General features: G+C 51.1%; 1 protein-coding gene across 1 annotated transcript; it reads right to left on the bottom strand.

The window, feature by feature from the left end:
- Positions 1–1,162: 1,162 nt before the first annotated feature.
- Positions 1,163–9,686, bottom strand: TMEM72 (transmembrane protein 72). Its single transcript, XM_064430776.1, has 5 exons — positions 9,048–9,686; positions 5,103–5,169; positions 4,623–4,694; positions 3,809–3,948; positions 1,163–3,622 (listed from the first exon to the last, which is right to left on the bottom strand). Exons 1-5 carry the CDS (start codon positions 9,115–9,117, stop codon positions 3,162–3,164), a joined length of 810 nt encoding a protein of 269 aa, XP_064286846.1. The 5' UTR covers positions 9,118–9,686; the 3' UTR covers positions 1,163–3,161.
- Positions 9,687–14,544: the final 4,858 nt, after the last annotated feature.

Genomic DNA, 14,544 nt, shown 5'->3' with positions numbered 1-14,544 from the left:
ACAGTGCACTGCAAAGTTAATAGCATCAAGTTCTCCCTCTTTTTCTTTCCCTGCAATTACCATGCATATATGAGAGCTTTTCTCATACAGACCCCCCACAGCCCTCTACATCATCTCTGGTGCTTTCAGTAGCCCCTGGGAGGCTCTCACAGCTAGACGTAGGGAGTGGGGCCAACAGAGAAGTACACACTTGAGTGAATAATCTCTGAGGCCTCTGCAAAGTCATCTGACACCCCCTGAGGCTGAACATTTCCTCTGCACTGGGTTTTAAAGAAAGCCTGAGGCTTTGTTTCTCTAAGCAGTTGAGCTGCTCCAACAGCCTGCTGACTCTGAAAGAGATTCTTTTATCCCCCATCCCTTAATTTGTGGCTGGCCCTCCCTGAATTTATTTGGCTCATTACCCAAGAAGATAGCCACCTGCTTTCTTTTTCCTAATTATTGTTCCTCTGGGCTAACAGGTCTGTACACTGATGGAGCTGGAAGGTGGCACCAGGAGTGGGATGGGTGGTGAGGAGCAGAGAGGGATGTACAAATGGACTCCTTGGCAGGGGGAACCTGGGAAGCAGCTCAGGTGCTGTTTGAGGCACAGCTTTTCTGCCTCTGGGAGAGCAGCCACTTCACCAGCACGGATGCAAACTCCTGGCAGACTCCAGGGTGAGTCAGCCATGGACCTTAACTGAACAGGCAATTTAATACCACAGAAAAGACAATAAAGGGTTTTTTTTTTTCCCCAGCCTCTATCTCCTGAGCCAACTAGCTGTGGGGTTAGAGAAGAACCAGGCCAACACAAGGGAGCATGCAAGAAAAGCAACCAGGTCCAATGCTGGCTCCATGAGCTCCATGAAACCTGAAAAAAACATCTCACCTGTAGTTTCCTCCATTCTTGGTTCTGAAGGGAGACCTACAACAGGCTTTTAAAATATGAGCCTAAAAATGGAAATCTAATTGTGCAGACTCTAAAAACTGCAAATGCATTTTAAGCACTTCACAGAAAAAAATGAAACTTGCTCCCTACAAACTTCCAAGTGTCAAAGGAGCTGCCAGCACATTGCTTCACCCCTTGTGTGCTGCCCCACAGGCACAAATCATGGGGCTGGCTGATTGAGTAAGGGATGAAGGATGAAATCTGTGGCAGAGCATCTGTTCCCACCCAGGCTGCTAAGGAGAAAAAAGTCTACAGCAATACAGTCTTCTCCAGTCAGCAGATTGCTCCATATATTGGGAGCAGTGACTTTTCAATTAAGTTGATCTCCCTGTGTGCAATTAATTAAGCAATGTTCAAAGAAGAGCCTTGGATGATGCAGAAAGCTGACTTTGCTGATCAAAGTGGATTTAATTGCAGAGCAGATTTGTGGTGAAGCTGCGGAGCCAGCTCTGCCTTTTTGGGCAAAGTAGGCCAGGGTGGGTATCCTGTTAGCATGGGTGGGTTGGGACCTTGGTTGGCGCAGGTATTTCTGTCACCAGCTTCAGAGGAAAATAGCTTTATTTTTTATCTCCTAATGTGAGGAATACACCAGGTAGAGGGTGGAGCTGTGGTTGGATCTTGGGCTTGCTGCTATCAGTTGTGCAGTGTTAACCGGGCACAATTTTCTAAAGATATTTTTACAGGTGCAAATCCACCCTAAAGGCACATGTGTACGTGACTCTTCCCCAGCACACCATGATGGGGTGGGAGATTAATTTCTGCTGCCAGAAACAGGAGGTCTCTAATCCATATATCATGTTTAGAGCAGATTGATACCAGCTACTATTTTAAATATTGGTGACGCAACAAAAAGTTTTTTGTTTATGTCTGATTGTAGGACTGACAAGTGTGTGTAACCCTTCATAAACTGCTCTTGTCAACAGCTTCATTATTAAACACAGGCAGTCAAATATTGTGAGTCAATATCTTTCATCTTCTTCCTGATCCATATCACAAATTAGAAGTCACTTAGAAAGAGTTTATTAAAAAGTAGCACTCGTTGTTTATCTCAATTGCCTTCTGATTACACTTTGACCTACACTGCTTTCCTAAATGAACATGGTGATTGCCTCTTGGAGAGCTGAGTCTTAAATAGAAGAAATAATGTATTTACATGATAAACAGCCAGCTAACTGGCTTCTATCTTATAAATAGTCTAGCAGGTCCCAGGAACTTTCTCTAATTACCATAATTTCCCCCAAAGCTATGTGTCTGGGCTCAGAGCATTTCTAGATTTTCAGCCCAACAGCAGTGACAGTGTGGCTTCTTGTCCCATGTCCAAGGGAACCCAGCTACCTGAGCTCTTCCCACGTGTCCTCAGGTGGGAGCTGAATAGGAGGGAAATGCTTGATTACAACTGAATGGTCCTCAAAAGGCAGAAATTATGCCAGGATTAAGCCAGAGTTAAGGGGTTCAGGGAAGACCTGGCATGGAAGGAACTGGTGGGACATTATGGTAATTTTATTATTGCCTTTGCCCTCTGGGGGCCATAATTACACACATTGGAGTTACACACAGTCTGCTGTACCAGTGTGGTGATGAACCTCAGGACCTGGGCTGCCATATCATCTTCTAATTCAAGGGGGCTGTCCAAGCAGGGGACACCTGCTTAGGTGTTCCCAAGGCCAGAGATGATTTCCCTGCTGGGCTCAGAGTGCCTGGGAAGGTACTAAGCAAGTGCTAATGCCAGGGATGTGCTTGGTCTCAGCCCACCTCCAAAATATGTTTTGCAAGTCTCAAGCTGCCGCAGCGGGTGCAGGTACTGAGAGGGAACCCACAGGCTGCAGCACTGAATTCAGCCTAGCCCTGAGCTCTGCCATGTGCAGTGAGGGCCAGAGGGACACAAGTGTCCCAGCAGAGGCTGCTCCTGGGCACGGAGGTCTTCCCTCCAGAAGGAAAGCACACACCGTGGCTGCGATGTCAGGAGGAGCACAGCAGTGGTGTGCAGTGCACAGGGTGAGGCTGTGGGAGCAGAAACCTCGCTGTGCTGGCACTACCCTGGCTGAACCCTGCCTGTCCCCTGGCCTGCCACAGTGCAGGGGACCAGGGAGTGCACGCAGCCCCTTGAAGAGGGGGTGGTGCAGCTGTCACCCCAAAAGTACAGAAGGCAAAAAGGGCCACCTCCTTGGGCCTGCTGGCTGCTGGAGCTTCTGTTCCAGGGGAGCAGGTCTGTCCTGCCCTCATTCCTGCTGAGGGCTCAGAAGAGGCCGCCAGAGCTGAGAGGGGCGATGATGATGGGGGCATCTGGTGGGGTGAGGATGGGTGTTGTGTCCGATGTGGTCTCCTCTGCCTCACTCTCCACATCCTCCAAGTCCTCGCTGACAGAGGGGATGATCTGCACCACCTTCTCCTGAAAGTGCACTTGCTTGCGAGGGCCTGGCACGGCTGCTGGCTGGACAGGAGTTTCTGGGGCTGAGCTGCTGTCCTTGCTGCCCTTCAGGATGCTCTTCATGTGGCCCAGGAGTGAGCGGTGCTGCTCCCTCTGGGCCCCGTGGAAGGTGTAGGTCTGCTCCGTGTCACCAATGATGGTTGGGGCTGCCTCAGTGGCTGAAGGGTCCACGTACTGACCTGCCTGGGGATGTGTCTCTTTGTGTGCTGGGCTCTTCCTCCTCTTGCTCAGCAGGAAGTAGGCCAGGGCAGTGAGCACCAGCATGGACCCTGGGGACAAGACTGTGTTGGCTGAGGGCTCTGGCTAGTGGGAAGGCCTTGCCAAGCAGCGCTTGGTCTGGCTAGCCCAGAGCCATCAGCCACCAGCCCAGCTCCCTTCACATCCCCACCCCACCCCACCCCTTGACAGACCATGCTCCTCTTCCATCTGCACTACTCCCCACCCAAGCTTCTCACCAGGGATGGTGACATGCCAGACCAGGACAGGATGCAGGAAGCAAGCCACTGAGAGCAGCGTGTACCCCAGGAATTTCTGGAAGCTCCCTGGGCATCTAGCTCGCTTCCAGAAGGCCTGTGCCAGGAATTCAGGCTTGTTACTGGGGAGAGAAAGAGAGGTCCTTGTGGCATGAGGCACCAACCATATGCCAAGATTTGGTCTTAACCATAACCCATCTAAATGTGCAGATTCTCACTCTGGTTTGTCAGAAGATGGGTGTGCTTTTCAGGGAAGATGAGCAAAGCCTGAACATCTCCTGCTGGGAGAAGAGCATTTGCCAGAGGCCAGCATCTCAGTGCCTCACTAATCAAGTGCCTACTATTAGGAGTAATGTGTTGCCTCTAAGCTGTGAGGAGTTTTGAGTTTCTGCTGGAAGACAGCAGCAGTGCTCAGCCTCTGAAAAGGACATAAGGATTGTTGACATTTAAACTTTAACTTCTCTGGAGGGAGCTGAAGCTCACCCTGGAGATCTGGCTCTTCCTCCAACCCTGGTACCTTGTGCCTACACACTGTGTTAAGCAGATGCTGAAGACCAGGATTTGTTGTGCTGATGCTCAGGAAATTAGGGCACAAGCCTGGGTTAATACAGGTTTAAATGGCTGTGCACATGGACCCATTTACCTCCCCCCTGTCCGAGTGCACTTGCCTTGGCACTGGGGCAGGACCTTTGGTCTGGCACTTGCAGCTCCCCCAGATCTGGTGTTGCCTGTAAGGGGCAAGGTGCCTTTGGGAGGTCCCACCGTGGCTGGAGAGTAGTGGGCAGGGTCTACTCACGTGAAGCACATCTCCAGGAACAAACTGATAAAGAAGAAGCCTTCACAGACAGTAACTGCAACCCCTGAAAAACTGAAAGGTGGAGCTGTCAGGGGAGCAGGGCTGTGTTTGCTTATGTTCTGCAGGTGGGTGGAAAGGGCACAGGGGGCCAGAATTTACTATCCAGTTCTCAACACGGTCTGTATGCTGGGGTCTGAACACCCTCTGCTCATCTGGTTTGTGGAAAACTCACAGCCCTTCTGCCCCTGGGGAATCAGCTTGCAGCCAGTGTTCCCTCTGGCCTGCCTGACTCTGCAGTAGCATTTCTTTTCCTAACAGAAATAGCTTATTTTTCTGAAAACTCAATATGGAGATCTGAAATACCCAAAGCCTTGGACACTGTCTCCTGCTGCTGCTGCACTCTAGTCTGGTGCTACATATGGTGGAGGGGTTGACCTTGTCACCCCAGCCAGCTCTGATTTCAAGGGCAAAAATACTCACAGCAGATAGAAAGCCAGGCTTTTAAACTGTCCTCGCTGCAGGGTCTCTACGCCCACACCGATCAGCACTAGAAAGAGAAGGTAGGAAAGGTGCTGACTGCAGGGTTCATTCCCAGTTCCCTTGGGTTAGTTCCCAGCTCCCAGGATAAATGTCCCCATTTCCCCAGGGGCTAGCAAGGCAGTTTCTTCCATGCAGGGCAGCATGTTAGGACTGCCAGCACCAGTGATTCATGCTGACACACCCACCCAGAAGAGTCAGAGCTGAGCGCTGCCCTTGACATAGAGCCCTGAAACCCATCCCAGCTGCACCCCTCTGATGGCAGCCTTGCCACTGCGTGGGCTGGGAAAGGTGCTCTGGGAATACCAGCTGGCCTTGGACAGCTGCGGGAGGCGAGCAGCAGTGTCCTCTCTTTGCCATACTGCCACATCTCAGCTGCCACAGGCCCACTGCCCCATCCTCCTCTGCCCAGGTCCCCCCGGGGCCTGCCAGCCCCACTCCCTTGCCCTCCCTGCTTGCCCAGTCCTGCTGCACCCAACACAAGGCTGCAGAGCAGGGGAACTGTGCCAGCTGCCTTCACGAAGGGCTGTAGCCATAGCATCAGGATCCCTTGCTAGCCAAACAGAAAAACATATAATGGGAGCAGGCAGATTAAAAACAGGGAATGAACGTTCTCTCAGTGCCTCAGCCAGTACAGAACACCAGGGAGTCAGTTTTAGGGGGATTAAGAGTATTAGCAAGGCTAAAATCTTTGATGGATTGGCCAATAGCTTCAGGGGATGGAAAATTTTCTTCAACATCCTTCAGTTCCCTTCAAGATTATTTCTAAAATGGAGCAGAAATGTAATGCCTCACACCAACTGCAGCAAGTTGGTTGGTACATGCTAATTCACAGGGCACAAGTGTCAGCAGTGTGGAGCTGAATGAAGCCCAGCTTCCACAGCCAGAGCAACCCCCTGTCTGCACCTGATGCCTCCACCCCTCAGTGAGCAGTCCCCACCCACCCACTGGTGCTCAGGAAGTTCACCACTGCTCCTGTTCCGTGCACACTGGCCAAGGCTTGAGGAGCAGGCTGGATCCATTTCTCTGAGCTGTGGTTTGCCCCAATTGGAGAAGGGTGCCAGGCTCCCAAAGAAGGACACAGATCAGTGTCCTTCCAGACTGCAGTGTAGGTCAATGCCAAGGGTCAGCTTTCCCATCTGGGCTGACAGAAATCCCTCTGTGTTTTCCCTGGGTCTCCTGCAGCTGCTGGCCCCTGTCAGCCAAGGGAACTTAGGGGACTCATGTGCCACCCTTCTACACTGCCTTTCCAGCCCTCAGCAGAGCACAGGGAAATCAGTCTCATCAGAGGGCTGTGAAGCTGCAAGAGCTGTGTAATCCTACATGCAAAGTACTGTCTTTTACTATCTTGTGACTGAGGACCATTCTTTTTAATCTTCCCTACAAATGTGGAGTTCATTCATTCGCATTCATTCATTCATTCATTCATTCATTCAGACCCTGTGGATGAATACAGAATACTACAGCTTGGCTGTTAGCTCAAGCTGCTGCTCTGGATGGGGAGATTTCCTCCTTTTGCACAACTTCTGCTTTATCCACAAAGCTGTTTGAATGAAGAATCTGCAAGAAAAAAAGGGCTGTTTCGAGGTGTTTGTTTGGACTAGTCACTGCCTTGATTTGGATCTTGTCCAAACCATGTGGCTAAAGGCACATGATTAGGAATTAAATGGTTGAAAGCATGAGAATTAAGAAATAAGTAGGAAATCTTTCCTAGATGCAAAAATCACAAGGCCTAGAATCACTGAACTAGAGATGCTGCAAACCCTGCAGCAAATCACAGGGCTGATTGACGACTCTTGGCTAACTTGCCATGAGACCAGTTAGCCATTTTCTGATACAAAGGAAGCCCTGCAGCCTCACCACTGCAGAGAGCCATTACACTCCAAGATCCTGGGGGAAGGGGAGGTTTATATTATGTGGGTAACTTGTATTTACTAGCAGCATAAGGAGCTGGCCAGGCCTTCTCAAAATCAATTAGTGAGGCTGATGCACTCTCCATTTCACAGAGTTTTTTTTCAAACAAAACCCATGGGAATTTCTTCTGCATGGTTTCCATTTCATTCAAAAGCCTCACACACCTCATCAGGCACTAAACACTGCATCAAGCTGATTTCTTACTCCATTGAAATACACAGAGGAATAAAACACAGGCACATCTCAGTCTTCACGGGCCTTTTGGGAAAGTCAGGTGATACTGGGAATGCACCAGACCTATGGAAAAGCACTGTGAGTTGTAGTGCAGCTCTCGCTGACCTGATGCTAAGCAGACAGATAACTGCAATACTCATTTAAAGAAAAATTTAAAAAAAGATGTGCAGATGCTGCAGAATGATGAAAAGAAAACATGCAGGAGAGAAAGATGATATTCCACTAACACATTTCTACATTGTAAACTACTTTCAATTTTGTTGGTTTAGCATTAGTTTTCTCATGGCAACAAGCTCAAATTTTCTGCCAGAAGGGTCTCCGTGAATTTCCTTGGAGTTTTAAGTGAGAATATGACCAGTGTGAGGCTCATGGGGGCCCAAAGGCATGGGGATGAAGAAACTAAGTGATCTCCATTTCCTGATTAAAGCTTTGTCCCATCTCCCAGTGCTGCAGTATCATCATGACATGCACTTATCTACTGGGAGTTTGTATAAACTCAGAGACTCAGATCTCTCTGCCTGTTATCAGTATCAGTCCTTTAAAGCACATTCCAGAGCCTCCATCACCCCAGCCGTGTCCTTGGGAACCTGTGCACACTTCAGCTGACCTGTGTGCTTTCTACTTTGCCCCTGGGGTGAGCAAAGTGCCTCTTCATGACTGTCTGCAGCTCATAAAGGAAATACAATGTAGGAGGGCCTGCTGTGACTTACTCTGCAGTGTCTGACTGAAATCTCTGGGGTTCTGAAAGAGGAACCACAGGCACCACCTCAAGTCACCTCTCACCAGGAACCTCTGGTTCACCCTCCAGCCTTTAGACAAATCAGACCCTTTGATCTTTGCTTTACTGATGGGGAAACTGAGGCAGAGAGTGCTGCCTGTCCTGTCCCATAACAGCTAGTCAGCAGCAGTGCCAGAGTCAACCCCTGAGACCTCTGCTTTGGCTGATTCCCCAAGTCCCATCTGGAGATGCTATCTGTGAAATGGTGTTCCATCCTCCTGAGTGAGACACTGTGTCTGACATCTGGCTCAAAACACCTGGATTTCATCTGAAACCAAGCACTTGGGTGTGTCCAAACCCAGAACACCCTGGTCCACAGCAGCCCCCGGCAGCAGGTGGGAGGATACCCCAGGTACCAGGTGGGTAAATTTATGGTGTTTGTACTGCAGCTACAACCTGAACTGCTCTGAGCTGCTCCCCAACAGGCTGCTAGAGAGGCAGAGCCATGCTTTTATAGTAACTATGCCATGATGGCTGGGACAGAACCTCTCCATCCTGCCTGGCACAGAACATCTCACCGTGCACACTACAAGGAGGTCCTCCTTCATCTTCACATCCCACAGTGCAGCCCGGCAATTTTGCACAGCCATGAGTATTTTGCTTTTCAGTCTCATTCACATCTTGCCCTATGACTACATCTGTTTTAGAAGAATACAGTTTAGTTTTGTTTTGGTTTGTTTGTTTGTTTGTTTTTTTCTTTTGGCATGCTTTTTCTTGCCCTCTGAATGTTGGCCCTTCCTTTCTGATGTCTCACTGTGCCTCCCACAGCATTTGGAAAGAACCCAGCCAGGCAACCACCACTCTCCCACCCTGAGTCCCAAAGCAAAAGTGAGCAAGTTTTCTTGTCCCCCGTCATGGGATGGGGCTGTGGCTGCAGCTGGCCAAAGGCAGGGAGGCAGCCTGGAGGTCCCGGCACCCATTCAGTGCCTTTTAGTGCCAAAGAAGAGAGAATCTGCTCTTACCTGCTGCGGTGGAGATGCCCAGCAATCGGCAGGTGTACTCCAGGGCACTCCAAAATGCCTTGTGCTGCATGGCGAAGGATGAAGGCTGCGGTACAGCCAGGCAGGAACTCCTGGGCTTTCAGAGCCCCCAGCTCAGGCGTAGCCCAGCAGCTCCCAGGAGCAGGCAGAGCCTCCCGTTCCCTGGACTGAGTGACCTTCCCGAAGGAAAGGGCAGTGCGTGCAGGGCTGGCCACCTCCACAGGGCCTCCCAGGGGAGGGTGGTCGGAGAAGGAGCTGCCACCCCAGGGAACCGGCCAGCGCTGCCTGTGCCGCTCCCGTGGGGGCTGCGGAGAGCCGGCCTTTTCCTCCTGCCGCCTGCTCCTTCTCGGCCGGGGTGATTAATGATTGCTGAGGCAGGGGTGCGGCTTTGGGAGCAGGGGTGCACGGCCTTCCCTGCTCCTGAGGTGGACGCTCTGGAAGCCCAAGCTGATTAAATGAACGTGAAGTCATTAGTGCTGTGCAGCTCCCGGCAGGTTAACCATTTGTGAGGATGACGATGTTTGCTCCTGGCAAGAGAGCAGCACGTTTCTGGCAAGTCACGAGGGGCACCCCAGGCCCAGTGCCTCCTGCAGCTGAGCCCCGGCCGAGGCTGCTGCTCACCATCCAGGCTCCAACTAGTCCGGCTTGGGAAGTCTGTGCTGATGTGCAACCACAGGAAACAAGATCAAACATATTCAGAGGGGTCCCACAGACTTGGGACAGCACAGCGAGGGAGATCTGATTTTCTTTCTTTTGGAACACCAGTGAAATGCGTTTTTGTTTTGTAGCTGCCAGAGCCATTTGAACAACACCAGGGTCTCACAAGTGTCATAATGTATGGAAGGAGCTGCACAGGACTCTGACCTCTTTGCCTTGCATTTGGTAGACAGCCTGGGAGTCCTTGGCTTGTCTCTGCAGGACACGCTGCCTCAGGAGAGGGGCAGCCCTATGTACGTCTGAAGGACAAGACAAGAAAACAATGGCTGTTCTGGACCCCAGCCCCACACTCCTTTGTGCTTGAACAGGGTACCATTGATCCCCACCTGCTGCCACTCAGGGAAGAGGTGGTGTGGGCAGCAGCATGGCAGTCCCAGCAGGAGGGTGGTGTGAGCACAGCACAGTCCCAGTGGGCAGCACGGATGTGTGGCGCCTGCAGGGCAGTGGGTTCACAGGTCAGTGAGCTCACCTTGCGCTGGACAGTCACTCCAGCCCCTGCCCCTTGCAGCGCTGCCTGGGAAGGGCAAGGGACGGGGTGAATCATGCTCAACTCACACACAGCCCTGCAGGGAGAGAGCAACCAGCTGAACCTGTCCCCCTGTGATCCCTTCTCACCTCCTTGACACCACAAAGCTGAGCCTGGCCAGGATGTGTTGTACTGACTTATCCTGGGAGTAGAGATGACTTGTGCCAAGGACAAAGTGACAGCTTCCCTTCCATGGGTTCTTGGTCTGTATTTCAAACTGGTATTTTCCCACGGCAGCCAAATGCCCGAGCTTATTAAATGGGTTCATAATTCCTGCAAATAACTGCTGGTACTGGTCTTTTGAATGTTCACAAGGTTGTAAGTGGCAGAGATTTTGCAGCAGGCAATCATGACAAGGTTTGGGCAGAATGCACATTTTCCATGTGAAAAATGGAAAGGCCCACAGGAGAAGAGTTTACAGAGCACCCTGGTGGGCAATGCTGAACGGTGCAAACCCAGCTCGTGCCTTTGCTTTGTGTCAGTGTCATGCGTGGGGTGTTCTCATTTCCTCTTGTGCTCCTGCACCGCCTCGGGTGTTTGATGAAACTGCCTGTTTTTCCACACCTGGTGACTCAGTGGTGAGCCTTCCTTTTCAAGAGAGTGGAAATCAGAGGCAGCCAACAGGGGAGGTCACATGAAGGCTGAGGAAAAACCCAGCAGGGGTACCTGCTGCCCTGCCTGCTCTGGCTGGACATTGCCTGGGTGATCCCCATGCCCTCTAAGGGTGCTTTGCTGCACGCTCCAGGAGAACCCTCTGCCTCCAGTAATCACCAGAACGGCTTAAAGGCCCTGGCATTTACAGAATACAGAGTCACAGAATATTCTGAGTTGGAAGGGATCCACAAGGGTCACTGAGTCCAACTCTTAAGTAAATGGCCCAAATGTGGATTGACCCCACAGTCTTAGTGTTACTAGCACCATGCTCTAACCAATTGAGCAAATCTCAGGGATTCCCAGGCTGTACAGGTTGTGCAGGTTCTTTCAGGTTGTGCAAACAGTCTGGATGCTTTTTTCATTGCTGTCATGTTCTTTTTTTTAACATTGATGTATTGAATTGAAGGTGTCTCTTTACAAATGGGAAAAGTACTTTAAAAGCAAATAGAGGAAAGGAAGACATAAGAATATTTCAGAATCAGTTAGAACCATGAGCTTAGGCATGAAGAGGTGCAGAAAACAGTGCAGCCCTGAGCTGTGACCACCCATCCTTCAGCAGCACCCAGCACTGCTCAAGGCAGCAAGCTGCTGCCTCCTCCCAAGGTGGGAGTCCTCTTAGCCAACGTGGGCAGTACAGCATACTGGGCTCTTACTCTGGCATTCTTATTAAACTTCACTGAGCTCCCACCCAGAAAGTACATGACTTTGTCTAAGTGCCCTTGACAGCAGTGTTTCCTTTCTGGAAAGCAACATGCCCCAGGGTTTTAAATAAATGTAAATGTATGGGTGCCAGTGGTGGTGGTCATGGAGAAAAGAATCTATTTGGAAAAGGCAGATTAATACATTAACAATTTAAAACTTCCATCTCCTCCCCATGTTCCTTTGGCTGCTGCCCAGCCTCCATCCTCTGAGTGGGCCTATATTGGCCTTCCTGAGGGTCCTTGTCCCCCATGTGGGAGACCCTTAGCCCGGGGCAGCATAAGGCCTTCACTCACTCTTCCTGGGTGCACTGGGTGTTTCTCTCACTCCACTGTCCAGCAGGGTAGCATGGAGGGAGCTGGTATCCTCAGACTTCATTTGTATCAACACCCATTTAGCAGCTCCTTCACTCCATTTAGGATTTTTTTGGCTAGTGCTCCTACAAAGCAACCTCATATGAACTTGATTTTTCTTGGTAGAAGGGTCCCTTCTCCTTCTGCCTCTGTTCAAGAGGGGAGATGATACCCATTAAGGTGTGTTTTAGTGAGGTTTTTAGGAATGAGTTTATGCAGTCAGAAAAGGACTGACGACTTCTGAACTTAGAGGGTTTAATAGCCTGTAACCAACACTGCAAAACCTATGCACCAGCACAGGCTGTTCTGGGACACGTAAGAGCAGTGGTCCCCACAGCACATTAAACTACTTCTCTTGCACAGGGGCTTACAATTTGCACTTTGGCTGCCAGCCAGGATTCACATTTACAGTCTGCTTCTCATGATGGATGGGCTGATTTGAGAGGATTTTATCTCAGGGTTATGGCTTCATGGTTGTGTTAGTCTTTGTCTTCATCTCTCCATACTCACACTTTGCTCAAGTTGATTTTCCTGTGGCATGACCACCGTGGCCATTCTTCTGTGACCAAGGCTGCATCTGGATTGGCTGCCCCAGTAAGGATGTTGGGGAGCAGCACACTCACCTCATGTTTGTCTGCAAAATGGTGATGCTGCAAGAGTGATGCATAGAGTACCATGAACCATGCTCTGGAAGAAATCTACAAGAACATGCTTAACTTAGCTTGCCCAAAGTACAAAAACAGTTCCCAAACTGCCTTGGACAATGTTCTGGAAATTGGTTTCTGATATTTCACCTTCTCTTCTCTCCTCAGCCCTCAGCTATAACCACCATGTCAGGTAGCTTTGCTCAGCAGCCTTGGTCCCTCTCTGAGCAGCAGCAGCTGAGGTGCTCCCACCAGAGTGTGCAGCTAAGACAGACTGACACCAGTGCTTTCCCTGGCCCACCAGAGGACGGGAGCCAGCAAGCAGCTGCCCAGAGCCTTTGCAGTGGTGCCAGGTGCTGCCTCCCTGTGCTCTCCTTCCACCAGGTCACCTGCCATGGAGAGGAGATGGAGTGTAACAACAGCAGGCTGATGGCAGATGGACCCAGTCGACTGGAAGCACCAATGAGCTGCAGCTGTGTGTTCACTGGCTACGAATATCTCCTTGCAGTCAGCAAGAGTTTCACTCTGCCTTGTATCCCCAGAGCTTTCCCCACTGCTTTCCAAACCAGTCTGAATGTACTGACAGCATCCTGAGGCGAGCTTGGCAGATCTCCCTCTGCTCCTGAGCCAGGGAAAAACATGGCAGAGGGCTGCCTGAAGCTACAGAACCAGCAGAGCTAAAGAGAAAATCTACATGCGCTGCCCCTCCCTTTGCTGTCGCGGGGAGCGATGCCCTCTGCAGCCTCCAGAGCCGGGGCAGCAGAGCGAGCCGTGCTGGGGATGCCCGGCAGGGGACAGCAGGAGCCCACCAGGCACAGAGCCGCTCGCCCTGTGCGAGGCAGGCTGCAGCCAGCCCCTGCAGGCGGGGATGAAAGGGCATCGTTAAGTTTTACTGTTTGAACAAGAAAAGCGTGATAGCCCCAATATGGATCTGAAGGGGACTGGGGAGAGCCCAGAGCTGCACTGAACGCAAATCAACAACTGGCCTGTTTTGCTCTGTGCTCTGCGATCAAAGGAATCAACACTCTGCCGAACACTGGTCTGCTCCTCCGGGGGTTTCCCCGCGCAGCAGAAATGCCGAGGGAAATGCAGCAGTCCTGCCCCGCTGTCCCACCAGCCCAGCCGGCCCCAGAGGGCTCTGGTGTGCAGCTCCAGTGCTGCAGGCTGACCCAGCAGAGAGGCTGAGCTGGAGGAGCTGGTGAGCAGCCTCTGTAGCCACAGCCCCTCCTGGGGACCCTCTCCCTGCCGGCACAGCTGGAGAGACACTGCATTTATCCTGGGGACTGACCTTTCATCCAGGCATCCAGTGTTAATGAAACTCAGGACACACGGTGGTGTGGGATGATGTGGGGATCATACTGGGGAAGGGGGCTGAGGTTGATACCTCCGTGGCAAAGGCAATCTTAAGTAGAAAATGGATGTAGAAACCCATCTGATGCACTTGTGGGGGTCTCACAGATCTCTACAACACCTCTATCACTCTGACTTGCTGGTGGTTTCTGTTTTCCCTGTGAAACCTGCAAGCTTTTTCACCCCAGCCCCTCGCTCAGGAAAGTGACCTCCCAGCATGCCAGCATGAACTTCCCTTTTCTTACTTGGTACCCTGTTTGACACCAACTTCAGAGAGCTTTCCAAAACGTGGACTGATACCAGTTCCCTGTGGCAGCATGTGTGAGGGGCTCCTGGCTGGCCATCCCCCGGGAGTGGGCACAGCTCTGTACAGCTGGGATCAACCCCCATCCCAGTGCTGCTCTGCTCTCCAAGGGGGTGGGCTGAGCAGCGTGTGCTTGTGTCATTTTACAGTATTTGGCAGAGAGATGTGTGATCAGGATGTATGCATACATAAGCAAGAGTATGTATATATATGTGTTGAAAACCCATGTGTT

This window comes from Passer domesticus, chromosome 8 (genome assembly GCF_036417665.1).
Source record: "Passer domesticus isolate bPasDom1 chromosome 8, bPasDom1.hap1, whole genome shotgun sequence".
NCBI classification, from domain to species: domain Eukaryota; kingdom Metazoa; phylum Chordata; class Aves; order Passeriformes; family Passeridae; genus Passer; species Passer domesticus.
Note: the sequence above shows the minus strand (reverse complement) of the source record. Positions and strands in the feature narration are given on the sequence as shown.

Excerpts from the sequence above, each read along its gene's own strand:
- TMEM72 (XM_064430776.1), bottom strand. The coding sequence starts at position 9,117 with ATGCAGCACAAGGCATTTTGGAGTGCCCTGGAGTACACCTGCCGATTG. Across the intron at positions 4,695-5,102 it reads AGCCTGGCTTTCTATCTGCT|TTTTTCAGGGGTTGCAGTTA; the intron begins GTGAGTATTTTT and ends TCCACCTTTCAG. Across the intron at positions 3,949-4,622 it reads TTCCTGGAGATGTGCTTCAC|TAACAAGCCTGAATTCCTGG; the intron begins GTGAGTAGACCC and ends TTCTCTCCCCAG.